The sequence below is a fragment of the Neolamprologus multifasciatus genome, chromosome 7 (genome assembly GCF_963576455.1).
Source record: "Neolamprologus multifasciatus chromosome 7, fNeoMul1.2, whole genome shotgun sequence".
NCBI lineage: Eukaryota > Metazoa > Chordata > Actinopteri > Cichliformes > Cichlidae > Neolamprologus > Neolamprologus multifasciatus.
This window is the reverse complement of record NC_140445.1, coordinates 1,879,870-1,904,855: the sequence shown is the minus strand read 5'-3', so window position 1 is coordinate 1,904,855 and position 24,986 is coordinate 1,879,870. Positions and strand designations below refer to the sequence as shown.

The window sequence follows — 24,986 nt, the reverse complement described above, 5'->3', positions numbered from 1 at the left end:
AAAAACTATAACTTTAATCTCAGCCAAACCGTTTTACTCAGGAACAAATAAAACACTAAAAAAGCCAAACAATAACATTTTTAAGTTATCTAAGTGACTTATATATCATGTTTAACCTGAGTAGCGAAAGACGGCGGTGGGTTTGAAAACGATTTGCCGGAGTCCGGTGTTCTCACGGCTCTAGTTAGCCTAGCCCCCGGCTAGCTATCGAGCTAGTGGCTAACAGACGTCTCCGAAAACGTCGGAGCGCTTTTGAAAATATGTGGTGTCTTGATAAACTGAGCAGATATTTGAGGTTTACACAGCTACATTCTCGCCTGAAAATATGTTAAACGTTTATTTTGTGACCCAGAAAGAATAATAAGAGTAATATTAAAACTAGCTAGCTGCCACCATTGTTGGAAACTGAGCTGGGCTGCGCTATGAATTCTGGGACACAGTTTCTTCTTCTTCTTCTTCTTCGGGGTTTAACGGCAGCTGGCATCCTTGTACATGCAGTGCTGCCATCTTCTGTTTCAGTCCGTTATTACACTCTTAAATCCTACTACTTATTCCTGCGTCTTTTGTGATCTTACAAAGCTTCAAACGACGCGTCGACTATTAAATCAGTCGTCGACGATTTTGATAGTCGACGTAATCGTGACTAGTCGACTAATCGTGGCAGCTCTAATATTAATAATTAGGTTAATTAATGATTAACCTCGTCTTGTGGACAGATGTTCTCAGATGTTCGGTCTGTTTTTGGCGTCTTCTTCCTGCTGTTCGATGGCGTTTGCGGTGGACCCTCAGCAGGAGCTTTGGGAGAACACGGGGATCGTTTTTAGCTGAAAGAATTTGGACCATTTTTCCCTCTGTGGTTTCTCAGAGTTTGTTTGAAAGAGTATTTTGAGCCAATAATGACTAATGAAGACAAAGCTGTGGTTTGCTCCTGACAAATTTTGTCCTACTATTATATGTATTAACACTTTATTATTTCCCACCAGTCGGTTCTCACTTTGACAGTTTTATATCAGGCTGCTGACACAGCAAACTAAAGTAAATCCTTGGACTTGGTGGAATAATCAGTTGTGATTTTGAGCAGATGTGATGTTATTGGCAGCTCATAGGTCGTGAAATTAAAGTTGAGACACTTGTTTGTAGATGGACAGAAAAACAGCGAGCAGCTATTTTTATACTCTTTCATTGGTTCTTTAGTCAAACAGACACTGAAGGAGTCGTCTGCACCTCTGAAAAGTTTTCACTGGTTTCTCTTTAATTCTTGACGCTTCTTTCAGCTGTTCTGAATGTCCCGCAGGCTGACTTTGACAGACTGGCAGATAAGCAGCTTCAGCAGCTCTGATGGATGAATGGATGCATAGACTGTGAGGTGATTAGATGTGCAGATAGATTACGGACAGGTCAGCAGATGGCTACTGCAGATGTGTTCGTTGTCTGCATGCGCTTCAGGCAGCGTGCTGCCGTGCATCACTGCTGGCAGGTTTTACTTCCTGGTTTGCTTGTTTTTTTGTTTTAACCGCTCTGTGACACCCAGCTGCTGGTGGGTATCACCTCCTCCCCCTCTGTCTGCACTCAAACGGGGCAACTGTTGCATCAGATCTCATTTATTTCTACTCAGCGAGTGGAGCTACTGAAGCAGATCACAGTTGGAGCTTTCATGCCTTTTTTGCATACACACTGCAAGGTGTGGGGGTGGGTGGGTGAAGGGGGGGTATCAATAGTAGTGTTGTAGTAGGGTGTGTGTGCAGCTGTGTGAATGCATTTACTCAACTGTTGGGGATAATCTGTCACCATAATTACCTCGGTGCAAGTCGAGTCGGACCGAGACGGCGTTACTGAAAATAGCTGAATAATGCATCACGAATACGCGTCGTCACAGACACTATACAGCAAATAGTAAACAATCAGCAGGCAGACAGGAAGTGGTTCTCCTCTGGAGGTTGTTTGGTTGGTTTGGGATTTCATAAAACTTTTTTAAACCACATTCAGAATCAGTTCCCTTATCGGATCTCATTTTTGGGCATCTAAAAAAGTATAAATAACCACAAATCAGAGCGTCAGTGTGTCAGGACGTCTGTGGTCACACAAGATGCTCATTTCCATCTCTCACAGACCTTTGTGGTTTATTGCCAACTTTAATTTGATCAAAAAAATAAAAATATCCCGGATTATACTACAGGGTGGGCCATTTATATGGAGACACCGTAACAACATGGGAATGGTTGGTGATATTAAAGTCCTGTTTGTGGCACATTAGTATATGTGAGGGGGCAAACTCCTCAAGGTGGGTGGTGACCATGGTGGGTAGAGATGGACCGATCCGATATTACGTATCGGTAACAGTCCGATACTGACGTAAATTACTGGATCGGATATCGGAGAGAAATAAAAATGTAATCCGATCCATTAAATATCAAAAAAGCACCTCACAAAACTTGCTACACAGCGTAACTCGGCTCATAACCGTAGCACGTCGGAGCAGTGTGGTCACGTGATAGAGCGGCTGTGTGTATTTGTAGCCTCGCTACCAAACCAGCATTTCATGTCCGAGGACGTTTTCCCAGAGAGAAGTAAAGCAAGTGTGTAAGTTCATCTCTGAATGTTTGTAAAGCATTCCAGCGTTAAGCTTAACAACCGATATATGGAGCGACTGCCTCTTCTTGCTGCTACTTCAATCATAAACTGATCAATGATCAGCTGATCGTCTCTCTTCTTAGTTTTTGGCCCACTTTGCACCAGAAAGAGGAAACCAGCGGCTGAACAACAGCAGCACGTTTAAGCTTGATAAGCTGTTGTTAGAATTTATTTAATATTATTTCTACACCAGGATCTTTTTCTACAGCTGACGTAACTGTGCAGGGGCGGAGCTAGCAAAGTTTAGCCAGGGGGGCCGATAGGGCATGAACAGGGAAAAGGGGGCACAAAGACATACTTTTCTTTCTTATTCTCATTTAAAATGTCTAGATTTTAATAAATAATTATCTGACTCTTACACCCAAAGTTTTAATCTGATGTAAAATATATAGAAGTCCATTACTGTATATAGTAACTGTTAAGTCTAATATACCCTAGTAAGCTATACTACTTTTTCCTTTGGGAACCATCTGTGCAGTTCTGTTGAAGAAAGATGTTGAATCTGTTTAATTATTCTTGAAAAATAATTTATTTCTGTGCATTTTTTTTCACACTGCATCAAATTAAAGTTGATTACGTCGATTAAGCATCATGAGGTGGAGGGTGGGGGAAATGCTCTTTAACTTCTTACATTCAAAGTCCAGACAGAACCTCACATAGCTGCAACAGACATTCCTCCACAAATGGTGACGTAGTTGATGCAGGATCGTGATTTAACCGCAAAATGACCAACCTGGCAACCTTGCTTTTATGTATAAGAGGCCAGTTGGCAACCAGATTAGTCCACGACCTAGTTGCAAAGAGACACATTGTAGATGAGTTGTGCTTATTGGTGCATACTGACTCAGATTTATTGCCTGCATTTATATATAAGATCCAAATGATTTGCAGACCTTTTCCAATCTGTCTGAGATGTATTGCAGTCGATCTGAGTTGAACCACAGATGCCCAGAAACAGGTTGCCTCTCATCAGGCAACCTGTGCGATCACTGCAGAGGGTGAGAGTACTGCACGCTCAGCTTCTGAGTGACAGGTTGGTCCTTGCAGCTGTTTCTAATCGGCGCCACTTGAGAAATGCCTCCACAGTTTTTTCACATCTGAAATGCTTTTCTATGCGACACAGGATCGACTTCCAGGAGTGTATTTGAAGCTGAAGCAGTTGCATGGACACTGAAGGTCTGTGAGGTATATCTAAATAATGCACCTCGCAGATTCATTGTGATACTAATGTCAGTATTAGTATCAATAAAACCTTATCGATTTTTATCCCTGTCTCCGCCAGCAAAGACATTCAGTCAACCACCAACATTTTTGCGTATCTGCAAGGAGGTTGCTCTTCTATCTTTGCTCCGGTGTGGCTCAGCCAATAAGCACCAAGTTTGTTTTTTGCTTTGTTCCCTGTTTCGTTTATTGACAGCTTGGAAGGCCAAAATTGATCAAGAACTTTAAATGATAAAAATTTGCAAAGCGCAGTGGTTCCCAAACTGTCAGGGAACTGCAGCGGAGCTAAAAGTGCTACATTAACCCTTTAAGACCTACCATAGAACCAAGTCCACCAGAGCTTATATTATATGTTTACATGCTGTGGAGCCATTTTTGGGAGCATTTCAAGTTGATATACATCAATACAACCATTACAGCCCAAATTTTAATAATATGTCTGCATTAAGTGCATAGAAATTACATAAATTGCAAAAAAAGTGCAATAAACTACAAAAAAAAAGAAAATTGTTTTTGTTTTTTAACATATATTTCTAGTTAGAGAAATTTAAGAGGCTTATCCCTCAAAACTGTAAATACAAAAAAGTTGCACAAAATAGTTTCCCACCACAGGAAATTTATTTTGAGTGTCTTCATAGTTTTATTTTTGAAATACACCAATTTTTATATACTGCAGGAAAAACGAAAATACATATTATAATGCAAATTTGCAAAAAAGCAGCATATGCATCAAAATAAACTATTTCCAGCAGTGCAATATGAGTCCTAAGCATCCCAGAAACCACACAGAAAGTCATAAAGTCAAAGATAACTTTTAAAAACACCAGTATAGGCTCATGAGGCCCTGATGGTAAAAAACTACATTTCCGCAAAAATGACGTCACTTCCGGTTTCGGGCAGGTCATAGCGGACATGCGATAGTTCGCGCTGATGGACGTAGGAAGTGTTACGAACAGCTGATCGGATCGGCAAAACGTGTTTCTGGAATATTATGTTTTTGTTGCTGCAAGTGCTTTTTATGCAGTTTTTGCAAAGTTATATGTGGAAGGAAACTGTGACCGAGGACAAGCTGATGGCATAAGATGTAAGTACAACTCCTCCGGTTTCATATGCAAAAAAAATTATTGCGCTAGCTCAGGTGGTTGCAGAGCTACCGAGATTTAAAAATAGTTACGCAAAACAGAGCGTGCTGCTCTGACCGGCTTTAAAGGGTTAAAAAGAAAAACTTGAAAATTTCTGCTTTGAATTAAATATAAAATATCTGTTAAATGATTGCATTAAAAAAGTAGCAGAACCAATGAAACAAAGCAATGAGAGTTTTAAAAAATGACGTTATTCATCATTTTTGTACCTTTTTTTTGATCCTGAAATCATGACGCATCTCATCGTTGGTGAGAGAACTGAAATGAAGTCGAAGCAAATCAACAGAAGATCAAAATGAATCGACAGAGGAGGAAATGCGTCACGGCGGGCTTATGTGGTGATCACAGTTGTGATAATTGGGCTGAAACAATGTTTTTATCACATTCTGTTTTGTTGTAGTGATCTTTACACACGTTGGTTTCTTTTTGCCTTTTTTGGAGGTTTTTATGTCGAATGATATAATGACAGGAAGTCAGCCTGCATCAAACATGTAAAATACTCAAAGATGTTGAAATTGTGAAACTGTGCAAGAGCAAAACTGAAGCTTAATCATGTTGCTGTTACATCTGTAGCCAAATGACGTGACCGTCATTTTTACATTAAATGATAACATATCGACGAGTGTTTTTCACCCCGGGGATGTGACTGCACACATAATATCTAAACTCTGAGTAATCTATACGCGCCGAACACTCATTTCCCAGTACGGCCCTCAGAGAAGATATTTAAGTCTTTGCTCTGTGAAGGTCACATTCTTGGGATGTGAGGATGGTCTTGTTTTTGAAACCCTGTTAAACTCTGCAGGAAAACGTGTGGACTTTCTTTCCTCACCGCTTTCCTGCAGGTTCTCTCCTGGCGGTTGATGAATATTACCTGTCAGGTGCAGTCGTCTGCTGCAGGACAGCTACACCATAATAAGAAAACCACACATTTGCAATGCAAATGATCTCCTGCCTGATTTACATGTTGTTTTCTTTACTCCGCTTCGCAGGTCCAGATCTCGATGTGAGGACGTTCCCCTCCTCCGCGCAGGCTCTGGTCGAGCAGCCCTTCATCCAGGAGCTGCAGAGTTCCCCCTCATGTTTCACCTCAGACCCACATGTTGGATACCAACTTCAGGGGCCCCAGTACGGTGCCCAGGTGAACCCCAGAGCCTTTGACTGCCCCAGCATTCAGATTACCTCCATTGCTCCAAACAACCATTTGGAGCCCGACAGTAGCCAGGATGTTTTGGCAGTGGGCGGGGCAGAGGGGGGTTACAGCGATGCATCCTGGTGCAGAGACCAGCTGTACCTCTCTCTGGAGCCCCGCTACCGGGATCCGGCTCTGTGCCCGAGCCCGTGCAGCAGCCTCTCCTCCAGGAGCTGGATCTCCGACCTCTCCTCCTGTGAGTCTTTCTCGCATACCTACGATGATGTGGAGGGGGAGCTACCTGATGCCGCCCGCCTCGCCATGGGTTCCCCGCTCGGCTCGCCTTTTGGTTCTCCGGGCTGTGGGGGCGGAGCCTTTGGGGTAGAGCTGTGGCAGCAGAAGTACCAGCATCCTATGGCCTTCAACCCGGCGCTCTCGCCCCATCAGTCACCTCGCCAGTCGCCCCGCCAGTCACCGTGCCACTCTCCTCGCACCAGCGTGACAGACGAGAATTGGCTCAACCGCCGGCCCACTTCCAGGTAGATATCGCCATGGAGACCAGATGGCTTAATTTGGTTCATTTCAACCATTTTAAGATAAAATCACAACAGTACCCTTAAGTAATCGATACTTTTTTTTTTTTTTTTTAAGATCTAAAAAATTAAAAATTAACTTATTATTACATATTAATAAATAATTAAATCCTAATAATTAACTGAATAGTCGGAGTTGTGATTAAAGGTGTGAATTTTGGGAAGGGCTTGTTTAGCGAGTCAGGGGACGTTGCATTACATTACAGGTGGGTTTAGGTTTATTAAACATAAAAAGTGTTTAATAAAGGAGAAACTGCCTAAACCAGGGGTCGGCAACCTGCAGCTCTTTAGTCCTTATATTGCGGCTCCGCCTGGTTTGGGAAAATAAATTAAAGTATTTAGCTGAAGTGTATTTTATGTATGTTAGTTCTTTTTTAACTTGTAGTTCTAAATTGGAAGATTATTGTGATATTGACATATAAAAATAAAATTATATTTTATTATTTCTTTCATCGCTCAAAACAAGCGTCACACTCGCGGAAGCCGGTGTACCCGCCAAAACGGCGTGCATTTATCGAGACTTTCAACCCCAGGTAGGCCAGTTATGGATCTTTGGATCCACATAATGTCAGCAGCTGTTCTCCACTGTGAACATGTTAAAACAAACACGCTCACGCCTCACAGACGACAGCTTACAGTCCTGTAAAGATGAAAGTGACTTCGTACAGCCTGATCTGCAGACGCTGTGCGCAGAGGTTCAGGAGCAGAAGTCCCGTTGTAAACATATCACGGCAGACCCGACGATGTTTCCATGAACACGCTTTTCACACACGGTTGCTGACGCATACAGACGGCTGTAGCTTTGCAGCTCACAGCCCGACACACACCAACACAACAGCACAGACGTTAAGGCGGCGAGGCGTGATTGCGGCTGCCGCTTAGGTGCGTCCTCCTCCCCTGCAGCGGCGCTGCAGACCACGCCCCGCCACACACATTAACCAGGTAAAATCCATATTTAGGCAGAATTTTGTAAATATCTATTTTTCATTTTCAGCACATAGTGCTTTTTTTCCAATTATTTTTTAAAAGTCAAGTCAAGGCTCTAAAAGTCCAAAGGTGATATAACAGTTTGTGTTTGCTGGATCATTTTAGTTCAGCTTTGCTTTTGTTATATTTCTTAAAGAGTTCAAAATGTGTTAATTACATAAATAAAATGTAATTTTCTCTGTAGCACTTCATGGATTTCATAAGAAACACATCTTAGTTGTTCACACAAAGCATAAAGGTAAAAACAATATATACAGTGTTATCTTCATTTCAGATGTCAACATGTATTTGCGGCTCCCAGAGTTTTCCTTTGGGTCTTAAAGGTTGCTGACCCCTGACCCCTGACCTAAACACATTCACATGTGCATGTCTGAGTCGTTGATCCCGCTCTGCTTTCTCAGGCCGTCATCCAGGCCGACCTCCCCCTGTGGTAAGAGACGCCACTCCAGCGCCGACCCTCACGCCCGCTCTCCGTCCCCTCACCACTCACCCAGCCCCACACCAGGCGCCTCCCCACGGGGCAGCGTGACAGATGAAACCTGGGTGGGAAGCCCTGCCGGCGCCCTCGGACCCCTCCTCATGTGCGGATTCCCTGAGCTGGACGTTCCCTCCAAGACTAGGAGGACGTCGGGGAGCCAGTTGGTCCTCCTGGCAGGTCAAGCAGACGCCAGTCTGGAGTCCTTCCAGGATCCTCCCGCAGAAGAGGGGCGGGACCAAGAGGGCCTGGCCGAGCTCTTCCTTCAGGTGCCCTCCCGCTTTACCTGGAACAAACCCAAACCCGGAAACGCCCCTCTGTTCAGGTGGGCCTTACAGCATTCAGCAAATAGATTCGGTAGTTCGGTTACTAGCTGATGATCACATCTGTTTTCTCTGCCTTCAGGACCTCATCGCCCCCTCCTTTGGACTGGCCTCTGCCCAGCCAGTATGACCAGTGCGAGCTGAAGGTGGAGGTCCAGCCCAAGTCCTACCACAGGGCGCATTACGAGACGGAGGGCAGCCGCGGATCCATCAAGGCGGCTGCTGGACATCCTGTCGTTAAGGTGCGTCCTCACTATCAGTTTGATATGAACCTTTTTTGTCACTGAGTTTGTTTAATCTAAGCTTGTTCTCGATTTACTTTAAGGTGAGTTACCTTGGCGCTGACTTAACATGTGAGATTCAAGGGTATTATAGAAATAAACTGAAATGATATTGGAGTCTTCCAATATCCAATGCTTCAGAGAGCTTTTCTTCAAAGTCTTTATTTCTCACTCACTTTTGCAGCTTTGTACTTTTGTGTTACTCGCAGCAACAACTCCACCTCATTGTGAGTCCATTTAAAAAACTCTTTTCCTCCACATTTTGCCGCGACGTTTCAAAGAGCCGGAAATTAAATACGCCGCAGACAGAAATGAGGCAGGTCGAATCTTCTTGCGTTTTGCGCTTGCACAGCACTGGAACGTAAGCGTTTTCGGCCGTTTCAATGAGGACGCACAACTCTGTGAAAACGACTGAAAACGCTTGTGTGGACGCGTTTTCAGACGAAAACGCCGTTTTCAAATCTATCCGGGCCAGTGTGGACGTTGCCTGTGTCACCATCCACCTGTCAGAGGCCACGCCCCTAATAATGCAAATTTTAAGGCTTCGCACAGTTTAAACAGGCGAGTCGTTATGAAGGGTGAAATTATCTTTAAAGACCAAAACACCTTTTTTTTCCCTGTTTCACGCTGTAAACGTGTTTAATACTGCTGTAACAATTTAACATGGGAGTCTATGGGGACGTCTGAGGCCTCTAGTGGACATTAGAGGAACTGCAGCTTCGTTTTTTGTTTAGGCTGTGCTAAGTTTAGGTTTCTGAAAATGAAAACAGTTCAGGTAGATGAAAACAAGCAGTTTTTTGTACTCTTTAAACAGTTAAGTTTGAGTCTGTGGCATAAATAATAATTTTAATAAAAAGCTGAAAGCATCGAGCCTGTGGTGACCCACAGGTCGACTGAGGTTGCGCGCTTTGCTGATGTATCAAGTGAACGGCCCCGCGGAGCCTGTGGATCAGACAACAGAGGCGGGCTGAGACAAGTAAAGCCTCCATCAAGGCCTCGCATGTAACGGACACCAGCAGGGCTATTCTGGGTGTCACATTCTCAGGCCGCCACCAAGGCTAGAAAAGCTTCCTGCTGCAAGACGTGCTGAAACTCGCAGCGTTTACTGTCGAGAAAAAGGACAACAGGTCACACAGGAAGCAGATAATCACACAGGCTGCTGTTTAATTTGTGAAATCTACAAAGGACGACAGAGCTAGGGCTGTTCTTCAAATTCTCTTTGTCTATATTTCCTCTCATCTTTCTTAAGATGAATGAGGGTAGAAACTAAATGGTACAGTGACCCCTATCTTTATGATAAAGCAAATACTTAACAAGACAATATAAAAAATTTTAAAAAGTCTTTATAAAAGGATAAGGCAGCTCAGTAAGCAGATGATTTCTTAACTGCAGCTGAAGTCTGTAAATGTCACGATCAGTCGGGCCGTTTTCATTTCCTCGTCCTCTAAGAGATCCCAGCATTTCCCAGGATCCCTTTCCCGGTTTTTAAACCTGTTCTTTGTTCCAGTTTAAATGCTGAATCATATGCAATCAATCATCATCAGAACTTTTCATGGCGAGACCTTTTATTGGGAAAGGATCTGCATTTCGACCTGTAATTACAGGAGGTCTAATAAAAGAGTCGTATTCTCAGTTACATGTCAAAACAAGAAAAAGGACCACACTGCTGTGGGCTACACCCAGGTGCCCCACCACACCCACCTGTTTTTGTTTCATTTATTTATGTTTAACTGTCAAGTTGTTTTTATTTACAAGTTTATTTGAAGCAGTCGTGTCTGTAGCTCTCGTCCTGTTAAAACAGTTTCTAGTGTTTGCTTTAATTTGGTTATGACACAGGCTTTTTGTTTGGACTTTTTATATGACAATTGGAGGTATAAATGTAAGCCGGGCTCGCCTGTCCAAAGGTCAAAAGTACACATAACACCTCAATCAATCAATCAAGGCTTTATTCGCCCTGCAGTGCGATAGTAACTGTTAATTTCTCTTTCAGTTCTTTTCCTTCTGCTAATGTGACCACAGTCGTTTTCACTCCGTCTCAAACATGCTTCATGTGTTCACTCCAGCTTTATTTATGGCCGGGAGCTTCTCAGTTCAGATGTCACACTTTTGCTTTGCGATAAGCTTTTTAATATCAACACCCTTCCTGAGGACGTGTGACACCAACGATCAAGGCCACTTACAGCTGAACATGCACATAATGCTGCCTCCTCCGTGTTCGGGGGATATTGTCATCAGGTCTCTCCTCCTCTGTAGGTTTCTCTTCCCGTCATTCCTGTACAAGTTATTCCTGGTTTCATCTGTCCAGATGTTTTTGTGTTGTTGTTTTTCTACCTTTCAAGACAAATATCACAAATTGCTTTGCAACAAAATGCTAAAAAACAAATGCTTTGTCTCCTTTAGCTCTCAGCCTTGATGCACAGGCCCTGATCACATGACCTTAGGTCACAATGTAAATGGTCTGTATTTATATAGCACTTTACTCAGTCCCTAAGGACCCCGAAGCGCTTTACACATCCAGTCATCCACACATTCACACACTGGTGATGGCAGCTACATCGTAGCCACAGCCACCCTGGGGCGCACTGACAGAGGCGAGGCTGCCGGACACTGGCGCCACCGGGCCCTCTGACCACCACCAGGCAACGGGTGAAGTGTCTTGTCCAAGGACACAACGACCGGGGCTCAAACCGGCAAGCTTCCAGTTACAAAACTCCCAACTCTTGAGCCACGATCGCCCCAGTACGTTGGTAGTTGTCTGTGCAGAGCTCTGAAAGTCAAAACTAGAATCTTAAACTCTCTGATGTAGAACAAATCAATCAATTCTTCCAGAAAATGTGACAAGAGGACCGAGAGTTCCCATTACCCTTGGACACAAACAGACTTCTTTGTTTTTTCAATCGAGAAAAGTCTCAGCGATCTAAGTTTTAGTAGAATCTAAGCAAGATCTGTAACATCCTGGGGCTTAACAGGATGTCATCAGCATAGAAGTGACGAGAAATGTTAAAGGCGCTCAGGCCCCAAAACTGAACCCTGTGGCTCACCGTAGGCAGGAGGAGTGGAAGGTGGTGTTAACTTGGTAGCAGTCACAGAAAATGCTCGTTCAGACATGAGGAGAACCTCTCCAAAGCAGAGCCTGATACACCCACCCAGTATCTCCACCTGTCGAGCATAATGTGTCACAGGTAGAGCTCAGGTCCAACATTAGCAGGAGTAACTGGAAACTCTCGAAACTTTACAAAACCAGAAAGAGGTTTTTGAACAAAGATGCAGGCAGATGTTTCCAGTTCAGTAAAGAAATGGATACAAATCTTTCCAAATAATAATAATTCCAAATAATGTCCTGGGATTAGCTCCTCTCTGAAACCAGTTAACCAGCCTAGTGATGGCCCCCCTCACTTCATCTCTTTGGACCTCATGCTGAGAGTGAACGGCTAACACATGGAATCACCTCCAAGTCTTTAATCTGCTTAAGTTCTCCTGGAATATTTAGGAAGTAGGCTTCACCAGACCATGAAACTTACTTCTGAGCCTCTGAAAATGGTCCTCTGTATAAAAGCGACTTCCTAAACAGCTGATGCAGGACTTTTGTTTGGTGGTAAAAATGCATCATTGTCCAAAAACCATCAAACCATTTCTTTAAATAAAGGTCTGACCACTTGCGTCTATCCCTCAGGTGGCCTTCATGCTAAACTACACATCCCTGCACTGATCCGGCCAGCACCAAATGAATCATTGTAAAACTGATTTCCTGCGAGATATCGCATGTCGGCTTCACATCCAACAGTTTAAAGTAATTTGGAGTCCAGAGCGTGACGTTTCAGCTCGTCTTTCTTCCTTTCCTGTAGTTGCACGGATGCAGCGAGCAGCGGGTCGGTCTGGTGCTGTTCATCGGCACCGCGGACGACCGATACATTCGTCCTCACCCCTTCTACCAGGTCCACCGAGTGACGGGGAAGACGGTCGCCACCATGTGTCAGGAGAAAACTATGGATTCCACCAAAGTGCTGGAGATCCCTCTGCTTCCAGAGAACGACATGTCTGCCAGGTAACGATCACGAACCCTATAAGCCATGCACCGTCACTCAGGTGCTCCTCATATAGTTTCAGCACAGAGAAGAGCTTTGAATGTCCTTCAAGGAGCCTGAAGAAAGACGATCACATCAAATATTGACTTTTAAACTTGCTGCTTCTCCATGTATGTTTCTGTTTTCTGATTTTTCCTAACAACGTGTAAAGAATGGGCAGGTGTTGTTATGTTCCCCTGAGGCGTCTAGGCGGTGAGGGGGAAGTAACAAAAAGTGTCCGGGTCAGAAAAAGAAGTCAAGGAGGCAAAAGGGTTAAATTAAAGAGTTTTATTAAAGTAGCTCAACTAAAAGAGACGGATAAGCCGCAATCACCATTTAAGAAAACAAACAAAACTCAAGCGTTGGTCAATAAACCCAAATTGCAGGCTTTCCACCTACCAAACCCCATAGCAACGGTTAGGCATCGCCTGTGGAAGCTGCCAACCCCATCTCAATGGGTTAAAAATACTGAGGGTGGCCCCAGACCTTCAAAACAATGTCCCATGTGATAGCCAGGGCTTTTTGAGCCATCACATGTGGAGCAGGCAGTCAGAAGACCTTACTGGAACAGTTTTCAGGTGTTTCCTCAGGGGTACAGGCAGGTTTGTTAGCAAGAGGTTCAGTCTGAGTGGTGGATCTATACACGATCTGTCCCCCTGCAAGTCATTTTGAGGACCCGAGAAATGGTCAACCAGCGGCAGCTTAGGGTTAGTTGACCTCTTACACTGACTACATGATACTACTAAGCGATTATGGTGTCTCAATACTTTTGCACAGCATATCAAACCATTTACATACAGCTGCTAATTATACTTAATGCTCAGCTACCCACACCCAGCTGAGTCTTTATCACGTTCCCAATGATATCGATCTTCACACCAGCCTCGCTGCCAGAAAACCTTTCATGTTACTGTTTTTTCTTCATCTGAGCAACAAAACACACGGTAACAATTTCCCCAAAAATGATCGAAAGCAATTTTACTTTGAACACAAAGACGGAAACACTCAGGACGTTTGTTCTGAAGGTGTTTCGTGACTGAGGCACCTACGAGGTTTCGAGCCCTCCTTTTAGAGGAGGGGAAATTACAAAAAGCAGCTGTTTGTGACAGGAAATGACATCGATAAGAACTCAGCATGGTTTTAAAAAAATACAAATACACGGCCGCTGTCTCTTTAGGCTTAACGAAGGTCAGGAAGCGCAGTAAAAAATAAAGAGTCTAGACACTGTAGAGGAGGCAGGAAGCATGTAAATAATGTCACCGTAATCTCAAACATTTAAAGAAGGAAGCATGTACGTAAGGCGATAACGTTAGTCTGCTGTTTGCAGGCAGCGTGAGTGAGTTTAAGTGGTCATGGCCACAGGATGGCTTTGCTGTGAGCTCAATTATTCAGTAACTAGTAGTGGTAGTAGCCATATATGGTGGTGTTGGGTTAGAGCGGTAAATAAGGACCTTGTGTTCACAAAATGGTTTGTACAGATCCTTGAGGCCTTTTGTTCTCGCGTCAGCAGCTTTCAGCCACGCTGTGGTTTTCAGGCACGTCAGGCTCATTTAACTCTAATAAGCTGAGGTGTTTGTAGTCAGGTGGGTCGCTCCTCTGTGGATCTTGTTTCACCGGTTTCTCGCTCCCACACTTCAGCTTCATAGCTTGCACATTCTTCTCTGCAGCTGGCAGGAATGTGGACCTGAACCACAGCACACTGTGCGAGCTCTAACAGGTAGTAGCAGTTGAGACGATGCGTTCTGATAAACAGCGCCTTTTTTCTCGTAGCATCGACTGCGCCGGCATCCTGAAGCTGCGTAACGCCGACATCGAGCTGAAGAAAGGAGAGACGGACATCGGGCGGAAGAACACGAGGGTGCGGGTGGTGTTCAGGGTCGCCATCCCTCAGCCGGACGGCCAGATTCTGTGGCTGCAGACGGCGTCGATTCCCGTGGAGTGCTGTGAGTCTCGCAAACAGGAAGCTTGTGTCCTTTAACCCTTTAAGACCTACCATAGAACCAAGTCCGCCAGAGCTTATATTATATGTTTACATGCTGTGGAGCCATTTTTGGGAGCATTTCAAGTTGATATACATCAATACAACCATTACAGCCTAAATTTTAATAATATGTCTGCATTAAGTTCATAGTAATTACATAAATTGCAAAAAAGTGCAATAAACTACAAAAAAATTGAAAATCGTTTTTGTTTTTTAACATATATTTCTAGTTAGAGAAATTTAAGAGGCTTATCCCTCAAAACTGTAAATACAAAAAAGTTGCACAAAATAGTTTCCCACCACAGGAAATTTATTTTGAGTGTCTTCATAGTTTTATTTTTGAAATACACCAATTTTTATACACTGCAGGAAAAACGAAAATAAATATTATAATGCAAATTTGCAAAAAAGCAGCATATGCATCAAAATAAACTATTTCCAGCAGTGCAATATGAGTCCTAAGCATCCCAGAAACGACACAGAAAGTCATAAAGTCAAAGATAACTTTTAAAAACACCAGTATAGGCTCATGAGGCCCTGATGGTAAAAAACTACATTTCCACGAAAATGACGTCACTTCCGGTTTCGGGCAGGTCATGGCGGACATGTGATAGTTTGCGCTGATGGATGTAGGAAGTGTTACAAACAGCTGATCGGATCAGCAAAGTGTTTCTGGAATATTATGTTTTTGTTGCTGCAAGTGCTTTTTATGCAGTTTTTGCAAAGCTATATGTGGAAGGAAACTGTGACCGAGGACAAGCTGATGGCAGAAGATGTAAGTACAACTCCTCCGGTTTCATATGCAAAAAAAATTATTGCGCTAGCTCACGTGGTTGCAGAGCTACTGGGATTTAAAAGTAGTTGCGCAAAACAGAGCGTGCTGCTCTGACCGGTTTTAAAGGGTTAAAGCACAATCGTAGAAGAAGACGCAGAGGCAAAAATATGCTGCATGTTTGTTAATGCTCGAGTTACCTTCTCCGTTCGGTTTCCTCTGCAGCACAGAGATCTGTAATAAAGTCCTAAAATAAACCTGTTGCTTTTCAGCCCAGCGCTCAGGTCAGGAGCTCCCTCAGGTGGACAGCTTCAGTCCAGCCAGCGGCTCCGTGGAGGGAGGAGAGGAGCTGCTCATCACTGGACCCAACATTTCCGCTCAGTCCAGGGTTGTTTTCATGGAGAGAGGGCCCGGTAAGATCGCCTTGTTAATTTACTGCAGCTTTAATAAGGTTACATAAACTTCTATGAGCCTGATGATTTGTCTGAAGGTCTAACTCGTGTGTTTCTTCCCCTCAGATGGAAGATCGCTGTGGGAAACCGATGCCAGAGTCGCGCCTGAAAAATGCAGCGGAGTAAGTACGAGGAGTGATGGTGATGCAGCACACAGACGGAGAAAGAGTGAACGATTTAAGAATCCAAAACTTTTTGTTCTCCCTCGAGTTTCAAAATGAGCTCCAACTCGAGCAGCTGTTGCAGTAAATCACTTACAGTAAATCACATCATCGAGGCAACGTCGGCATCTTTGAGACACGGAAAAACCAAAAAGTTTACATTTATTTCTTATTTTCCTCAAACAAAAGCTGAACTCTTCATGTTTCAGTTCAGTTACCATCTTGACTTCCAGCAATGATAAAAACAAAAGGGCTGGGTTCTCACAACAAAGTTCTTGTTCTGACTTGTAAATCAAGTGCACCCTCCCATATACAGCTGTACGCTTTGACCCCGCTCTGAAGGCTCAAGTTCACTCTGAGTTTGTTCAGCTGGATCTGAGATCGGGACGGATGAGCAACGTTTCGACAGGAAGGATCAGTAATGTTTGCAGCTGTCTGAGCGTCTCTCGCTCAGTCAGCTTTAGGCAGAGCTCAGCTGAAATGTTTGTTGGCTCCAATCAATCAGTCCAATTTTATTTGTCCTTCAGGTATTTACTAATTGGAAAGTTGGTGGTTTGATCCCGTCTGCACGGTGAGATGCTAACCCCAAGTTGCTCTCCGATGCGTCCACTGGAGTGTGACTGTTAGAAGCACAGAAGAAAATGAGTCAGTGAACGATATGGGCTCAAACTGTGGTCATAAATATTTTGTACTTGTAAATCAGGATTTGTAAGTGTAAAAAGAATTTGTGTGTGGCCAAAAAATACGTGAGAAACTCTGCACTCAAGTTTCAAGTTACAAGTGCGAATTTTGACCCTGTTTTTCTTCCTTTCATCTGATTGGCCAATCACAAATTTAACTATCCAATCAGAGAACAGGTGGGTTTGGCTGTCGGAGGGGTGCTTTTTTTTTTTTGAACTGCAGGTCCTTGAAGGGTGATACAGTTTAAAGCTGGAGGATCTCTATATAAATATCTGATAGCAGCTAGGTCCCCTAACTTAGGATAAAGTTGTGGTATATCAGTGGTTAGAAATACATTATTACTTTAGGATTAGTTTAACACAAAGTCAGGGCTGACCCGGGACCATTGCTGAGAGTCACAGTGCGCAGCATAAAGGTCCTTTCACATCAGACGCAGCATGTGATGCTAATGCTAACTGCTAACTAAAAGCCAAGGATCCAGAATTTGTTGCTGGCTGCTGAGCTCTGTGGGGTTTTTGCAGCAGCTCTACCTGTACTAGATGCACCTGCTCCTTGTCGTTTCTATCTCTGACTTCATGTCCTCTACAACAGCGGTCTCCAACCTTTTTTGCTCCACGGACCGGTTTATGCCCGACAATATTTTCACGGACCGGCCTTTAAGGTGTCGCGGATAAATACAACAAAATAAAACTAGTACCGAAAAAAAGAAGATTTATTCATAACACACGTGAAAAGACCCAGGAAAACCGAGTAAACGATAAAAACGATAACAAAATAACGCTGAAAACCGATAAAAACCCTGAAAACTATACATTTCACACCTGAGCCTCAACTCTCGCGGCCCGGTACCAAATTCAATTTCAATTTCAATTCAATTCAATTTTATTTATATAGCGCCAAATCACAACAAATGTCGCCTCAAGGCGCTTCATAGATACAGAGAAAAACCCAACAATCATATGACCCCCTATGAGCAAGCACTTTGGCGACAGTGGGAAGGAAAAACTCCCTTTTAACAGGAAGAAACCTCCGGCAGAACCAGGCTCAGGGAGGGGCGGCCATCTGCTGCGACCGGTTGGGGTGAGAGAAGGAAGACAGGATAAAGACATGCTGTGGAAGAGAGACAGAGATTAATAACAGATACGATTCAATACAGAGAGGTCTGTTAATACATAGTGAGTGAGAAAGGTGACTGGAAAGGAAAAACTCAATGCATCATGGGAATCCCCCGGCAGCCTACATCTATTGCAGCATAACTAAGGGAGGATTCAGGGTCACCTGGTCCAGCCCTAACTATATGCTTTAGCAAAAAGGAAGGTTTTAAGCCTAATCTTAAAAGTAGAGATAGTGTCTGTCTCCTGAATCCAAACTGGAAGCTGGTTCCACAGAAGAGGGGCCTGAAAACTGAAGGCTCTCCCTCCCATTCTACTTTTAAATACTCTAGGAACAACAAGTAGGCCTGCAGAGCAGGAGCGAAGTGCTCTAATAGGGTGATATGGTACTACAAGGTCATTAAGATAAGATGGGGCCTGATTATTTAAGACCTTGTATGTGAGGAGCAGGATTTTGAATTCAATTCTGGATTTAACAGGAAGCCAATGAAGGGAAGCCAAAACAGGAGAAATATGCTCTCTCTTTCTAGTCCCTGTCAGTACTCTTGCTGCAGCATTTTGGATTAACTGAAGGCTTTTCAGTGAGTTTTTTGGACATCCTGATAATAATGAATTGCAGTAGTCCAGCCTGGAAGTAATAAATGCATGAACTAGTTTTTCAGCGTCACTCTGAGACAGGATATTTCTAATTTTAGAGATGTTGCGCAAATGGAAGAACGCAGTCTTACATATTTGTTTAATATGTGCGTTGAAGGACATATCCTGGTCAAAAATGACTCCAAGGTTCCTCACAGTGTTACTGGAGGCCAAGGTAATGCCATCCAGAGTAAGAATCTGGTTAGATACCATATTTCTAAGCTTTTCAGCGCCGAGTACAATGACCTCAGTTTTATCTGAGTTAAGAAGCAGAAAGTTAGTGGCCATCCAAGTCTTTATGTCTTTAAGACATTCCTGCAGTTTAACTAATTGGTGTGTGTTATCTGGCTTCATGGACAGATAGAGCTGGGTGTCATCTGCATAGCAGTGAAAATGTATGCTATGTCTTCTAATGATGCTGCCTAGGGGAAGCATGTATAATGTAAACAGAATTGGTCCTAGCACCGAACCCTGTGGAACTCCATAATTAACCTCAGTGTGTGAAGAGGACTCTCCATTTACATGCACAAATTGGAGTCTATTAGATAGATATGATACAAACCACTGCAGTGCAATACCTGTAATACCTACAGCATGTTCTAATCGCTCTAATAGAATATTATGGTCAACAGTATCGAATGCTGCACTAAGGTCAAGAAGGACAAGCACAGAGATGAGTCCACTGTCAGAGGCCATAAGAAGATCATTTGTAACCTTCAATAAAGCTGTTTCTGTGCTGTGATGAACTCTGAAACCTGACTGAAACTCTTCAAATAAACCATTCCTCTGCAGATGATCTGTTAGCTGTTTGACAACTACTCTTTCAAGGATTTTTGATATGAAAGGAAGGTTGGAGATTGGCCTATAATTAGCTAAGACTGCTGGGTCTAGAGATGGCTTTTTGAGTAAAGGTTTAACTGCAGCCACCTTGAAGGCCTGTGGTACATAGCCGATTATTAGAGATAGGTTGATCATATATAAGATCGAAGAATTAATCAATGGCAGGACTTCTTTGAGCAGTTTTGTAGGAATGGGGTCTAAAAGACACGTTGATGGTTTGGAGGAAGTAATTATTGAAGTTAACTCAGAAAGATCGATTGGAAAAAAAGAGTCTAACTTAACATCAATGGAACTAAGAGTAGCTGTAGATAATATTACATCTGTGGGATGATTATTGGTAATTTTTTCTCTAATGATAAAAATTTTATTTGTGAAGAAGTTCATGAAGTCATCACTAGTTAACGTTAAAGGGATGGTTGGCTCAACAGAGCTCTGACTTTTTGTCAGCCTGGCTACAGTGCTGAAGAGAAACCTGGGGTTGTTCTTATTTTCTTCAATCAGTGATGAGTAGTAAGCTGTTCTGGCTATGCGGAGGGCTTTCTTATAAAGCAACAAACTATTTCTCCAGGCTAAATGATGATCCTCTAAATTTGTGACACGCCATTTCCTCTCCAGATTACGAGTCATCTGCTTTAGGGTACGTGTTTGAGAATTATACCACGGGGTCAGGTACTTCTGATTAGAGACCTTAGTTTTCACTGGAGCTACAGTATCCAGAGTCGTACGTAGTGAGGAGGTGAAATTATTAACAAGATAATCGACCTCTGTTGGGGTAGCGTTCAGATAGCTGCTCTGCTCTGTGTTGGTACAGGGCATTGACGATGATAACAGTGGCTGGATTATATTCTTAAACTTAGTTACAGCGCTTTCAGAAAGACATCTACTTTGATAAGGTCCACTCTCCACTGCTGCGTAATCAATTATTGTAAATGTAAATGTTATCAAGAAATGATCAGACAGGAGAGGGTTTTCAGGAAACACTGTTAAATGTTCAGTTTCTATGCCATATGTTAAAACAAGATCTAGAGTGTGATTAAAGTGGTGGGTGGGTTCTTTTACATTTTAGAGAAACCAATTGAGTCTAACAACAGATTAAATGCCATGTTGAGGCTGTCATTTTTAGCATCTACATGGATGTTAAAATCACCCACAATAATTATTTTATCTGAGCTCAGAACTAAATTAGATATAAAGTCTGAGAAATCAGACAGAAACTCTGTGTAAGGCCCAGGTGGACGATAGATGATAACAAGTAAGACTGGTTTCTGAGTTTCACAGCTGGGGTGGACAATGCTAAGCATCAGGCTTTCAAATGAATTAAAAGTCTGTCTTGGTCTTTCATTAATTAATAGACTGGTGTGAAAAATTGCTGCCACACCGCCCCCTCGACCTGTGCTTCGAGATTTCTGGTAGTTAGAATGACTCGGGGGTGTTGATTCATTTAAGCTAACATAATCATCCTGCTGCAACCAGGTTTCTGTAAGGCAGAGTAAATCAATTTGTTGATCAATTATTAAGTCATGTACTAACAGAGACTTGGAGGAGAGAGACCTAATATTTAATAATCCACATTTCACTGTTTTACTCTTTGGTTCAGATGTGGATACTGTATTGTTCTTTCTTTGTGATTGTTTAAGTTGTTTGTTGCTGGTTTTTAGTTTGTTTTTTGTCTTTTTGGAAGCAGACACAGTCTCTATGGAGATGGGTTGGGTTTTTGGGGGGGTAGCAGGACCAAATGACTCACGGACCGGTACCGGTCCAAGGCCCGGGGGTTGGGGACTGCTGACCTACAAGAGTTTGTTTTTTTTGCTGGTTCTTCAAATGTTCTATAAAAACATGTATGCTAATTCATAATGAAGAGGGCTTTGTAAGTATCCCCACTAGTGACCACAACTCTGCGAAATGTGTTTTTCAGGGTTTTTATCAGTTTTCAGCGTTATTTTGTTATCGTTTTTATCATTTACTCGGTTTTCCTGGGTCTTTTCACGTGTGTTATGAATAAATCTTCTTTTTTTCGGTACTGATACTAGTTTTATTTTGTTGTATTTATCCGCGACACCTTAAAGGCCGGTCCATGAAAATATTGTCGGGCATAAGCCGGTCCGTGGCTCAAAAAAGGTTGGAGACCGCTGTTGTAGAGGACATAAAGTCAGAGATAGAAACGACAAGGAGCAGGTGCATCTAGTACAGGTAGAGCTGCTGCAAAACCCCACAGAGCTCAGCAGCCAGCAACAAATTCTGGATCTTTGGCTTTTAGTTAGCAGTTAGCATTAGCAGCACATGCTGCGTCTGATGTGAAAGGACCTTTATGCTGCGCACTGTGACTCACAGCAATGGTCCCAGGTCAGCCCTGACTTTGTGTTAAACTAATCCTAAAGTAATAATGTATTTCTAACCACTGATATGCCACAACTTTATCCTAAGTTAGGGGATCTAGCTGCTATCAGATATTTATATAGAGATTCTCCAGCTTTAAACTGTATCACCCTTCAAGGACCTGCAGTTCAGAAAAGCACCCCTCCGACAGCCAAACCCACCTGTTCTCTGATTGGATAGTTAAATTTGTGATTAACATGACATTGGCCAATCAGATGAAAGGAAGAAAAATAGGGTCAAAATTCGTACTTGTAACTTGAAACTTGAGTGCAGACTTTCTCACGTATTTTTCGGCCACACACAAATTCTTTTTACACTTACAAATCCTGATTTACAAGTACAAAATATTTATGACCACATGTTGTGTAAAGCGCTCAGTGCTCAGGTACAGTAGGAAAGTGCTGTATGAGAACCAGCCCATGTACATTCACAGACGAGTCCTAATAAAACAAAGACCAAGAACATGACTGTAACGCGCTACGCTGCAACGGACCGAGATCTTCAAGAACACATGTTCAGGCGCGTATCAAGTTTCCAGTGAACGTGTGAATGAGTCAGAGGCTCTTTGGCATCAACTCGACGGACGTGTGTGAACAGGCCGCGCATCGTTAATTAACGAGAACGAGAACCTCGAGAACCTCCGGCCCTCAGCCAGAACAATCAAGATGGGTCTTCCAGCATGGCGGTGACCCAAAACTAAGGCAACAGAGCGGCTGAAGACGGGTCATGGAGAGGCCTGGCCAGCCTCCAGAGAAAATCTGTGGAGGGAGGTGAAGTGGCAGCCAAGAGAGCTTCAGAGTTTCTGTAACGAGCAGCAGACCAAAGAATGAAGAAACTTTTGCCCGGTACTCCGATCTTACTTTTATTGCAGGATCCTGCTCAGTTGTGTTGTTGCGTTGATCTTCATCAGCGCATGCAACAATGTGCTTTTGTTGCTTCTTGTGCAGTTTTTTGCTCTCCAGTGTCCGAGCGTGATTTCAGCTGTGATGTTTCTTTGTTTGCCTCCTGACGTCCGGCTGCACAGTGAGCAGAGGGAAAATATTTGGGTCTAATATTTGTCGTCTCCCCTCGGGCCCTGAAGTGTCGAGCTCACAGAATTTTGCTCAGGTTTTTTTTCTGAGCGTTTGAACGTCTCTTAAGATGGCGACCAAGATTCCCTTTATAGGAAGTGGAAAGAGGAAGTTACAAGATCTTGCTGAAACCTCCGGCGTTACCACAATAAATTTCAGACATTCATATAAATACTGTTTCCCCTTTTTCGTTGTGCGTTTTGCTGACGCGCTCAGAGCCTCCGTGTGGCTGCAGATCAGAGTGCAGCGCATGTGTTAAACCACATCATTTAGGTCCAAACGCCCAGAATAGAAAATGCATTAGTATGTAAAGCAGAAAAGCAACAAATGCTCATGTTTTATAAAAGTGTGTGTGTGTGTGTGTGTGTGTGTGTGTGTGTGTGTGTGTGTGTTCCAGTCCAGCATCGTGGTGGAGGTTCCTGTGTACAATAAGAAGGCGACGTCGCCGGTCCAGGTCCAGTTCTACGTCACTAACGGGAAGAGAAGGAAAAGTGTGACGCAGAGCTTCACCTACCTGCCTGGAGTCAGACACCACCTTCCTCCCGCTGTCAACACAGTCAAGCAGGAACGCTGGGAGCCAGACCACATCTCCCAGAATCCACCTGGCTTCAGCTTGACGGCCTCGCGCAACGGCACGCTCAGTCCTGACGTGGCGTACTATGGTTCCTGTGACCTCCTGCTGCAGTGTGGTCCCCAAAGCAACCCCCATCTCCACCATCCTCACTCCTCTGCTCCCCTTCAGACCCCTTTAATGTATCCTCAGACGTCCTCGGTCCCGCTCCAAGTCTCCTTGCCTTCGCAGACCACCTTGATTCCCCTTCAGACCTCCGTCATGGTTCCTCAGATCACCACGATTCCTCCTCCAGCCTCTTCTGTCCCGCTTCAGACCTTCTCCGTCCCTCCTCACTCCTCCCCTGGTGGATCTCAGAGGGACCTGTCTCTGAGTCCCAGGAGTACCTTTGTGACACCCGCCGACCCCCAGAAGGACTCTGTGCTGGCCGGGCCGGGGGAGGCGCTCATCATCAAGCAGGAGCCGGAGGAGCAGCCGCCTCTGGGATCTTTAGGCCTCCAGGAGATCACGCTGGATGATGGTAGGAAGCTGGATGTTGACCCAGATTTACTCTTGATAAAAACAAAAAAGCTTCTTCCTGTTTTTTTCACAATAATATACATTTATATTTATCAACATAATGTACAGATGTGAGGTCAAAGTGACAGCAAGTAGGGCTGTGCGATATGACCAAAATCTCAATGGTCATGAGTCCCATTCACAGAGAGTTGGGGAATGGCTGCAATCACAGCATTGTAAGATGAAAAGATGTACCTTTAGGCCCCCTCCTCGATTGGCCTCCTTGACTCCGCCCCCAAACCAGCGTCTCCAGAGTGTCCACTGGCCTGTAGGTGTGAATAGTCTGCAGAGTCCCGGCCTGGCGAGTTATTCGTGATGCAGTCATCTCAGGCGCAGAAGCTCCACCTACTTGCTATTTTTTAAGGGGCAGCCAATTTGCTTAAAGGAGGAAGAGCTAAAACTGCTTGTTTCTGATTGAACTGAGCGGCTGCAGAAAGACTCATTATGAGATAAAGAAGGATTATTGTGAACTCTGAATGATGCAAAGCTGCCCTGCTGGAGTCCAAGTATCAAAGCATGAGCAGCGTTCGTCTTTTTACCTCGTAAACCTGCTTGTTTCAGTTTGTTCTTCTCATGTCAGTGACACAGCTCTGTGATGTTGGCTGTGTGTGCGCGCGCGTATTGCGTTTGATCTGGATTAATAATAGCTGTATTTGCTGCTCTGAATGGTGGAGGTTAAATTTGTTGGCACAGGCAGCAGCTGTCCTCGGGGCGTCTGATCTTCACGCTGTCTTCCTCCGTCGCCTTTCAGCTCGAATTTAAAACCACGAAAATCAGAACCAGCAGCAGGAGCGGCACAATGGTGCAGTGGTTAGCACCATCGCAGGAGGTTCAAGGGTTAGAACCTGCCTCGGTGTGGAGCGAGCGTTTCCCCGTGGCTATATCAGCTTCCTCTCAGCTTTGGTTAATCGGTGACTCTAAAGTGTG

At 43.8% G+C, this 24,986-nt stretch overlaps 1 protein-coding gene across 1 annotated transcript in view; it reads left to right on the top strand.

Moving 5' to 3' along the window:
• LOC146513418 (nuclear factor of activated T-cells, cytoplasmic 3-like) overlaps positions 1–24,986 on the top strand; it is a 32,998-nt gene that overhangs the window by 5,897 nt on the left and 2,115 nt on the right. The window contains exons 2-9 of the mRNA XM_085165408.1: positions 5,987–6,665; positions 8,108–8,506; positions 8,587–8,746; positions 12,631–12,830; positions 14,620–14,792; positions 15,875–16,015; positions 16,121–16,176; positions 23,328–24,021. Coding sequence (XP_085021534.1) covers positions 5,987–6,665; positions 8,108–8,506; positions 8,587–8,746; positions 12,631–12,830; positions 14,620–14,792; positions 15,875–16,015; positions 16,121–16,176; positions 23,328–24,021 — 2,502 coding nt within the window. The remainder of the gene's footprint in view (positions 1–5,986; positions 6,666–8,107; positions 8,507–8,586; positions 8,747–12,630; positions 12,831–14,619; positions 14,793–15,874; positions 16,016–16,120; positions 16,177–23,327; positions 24,022–24,986) is intronic.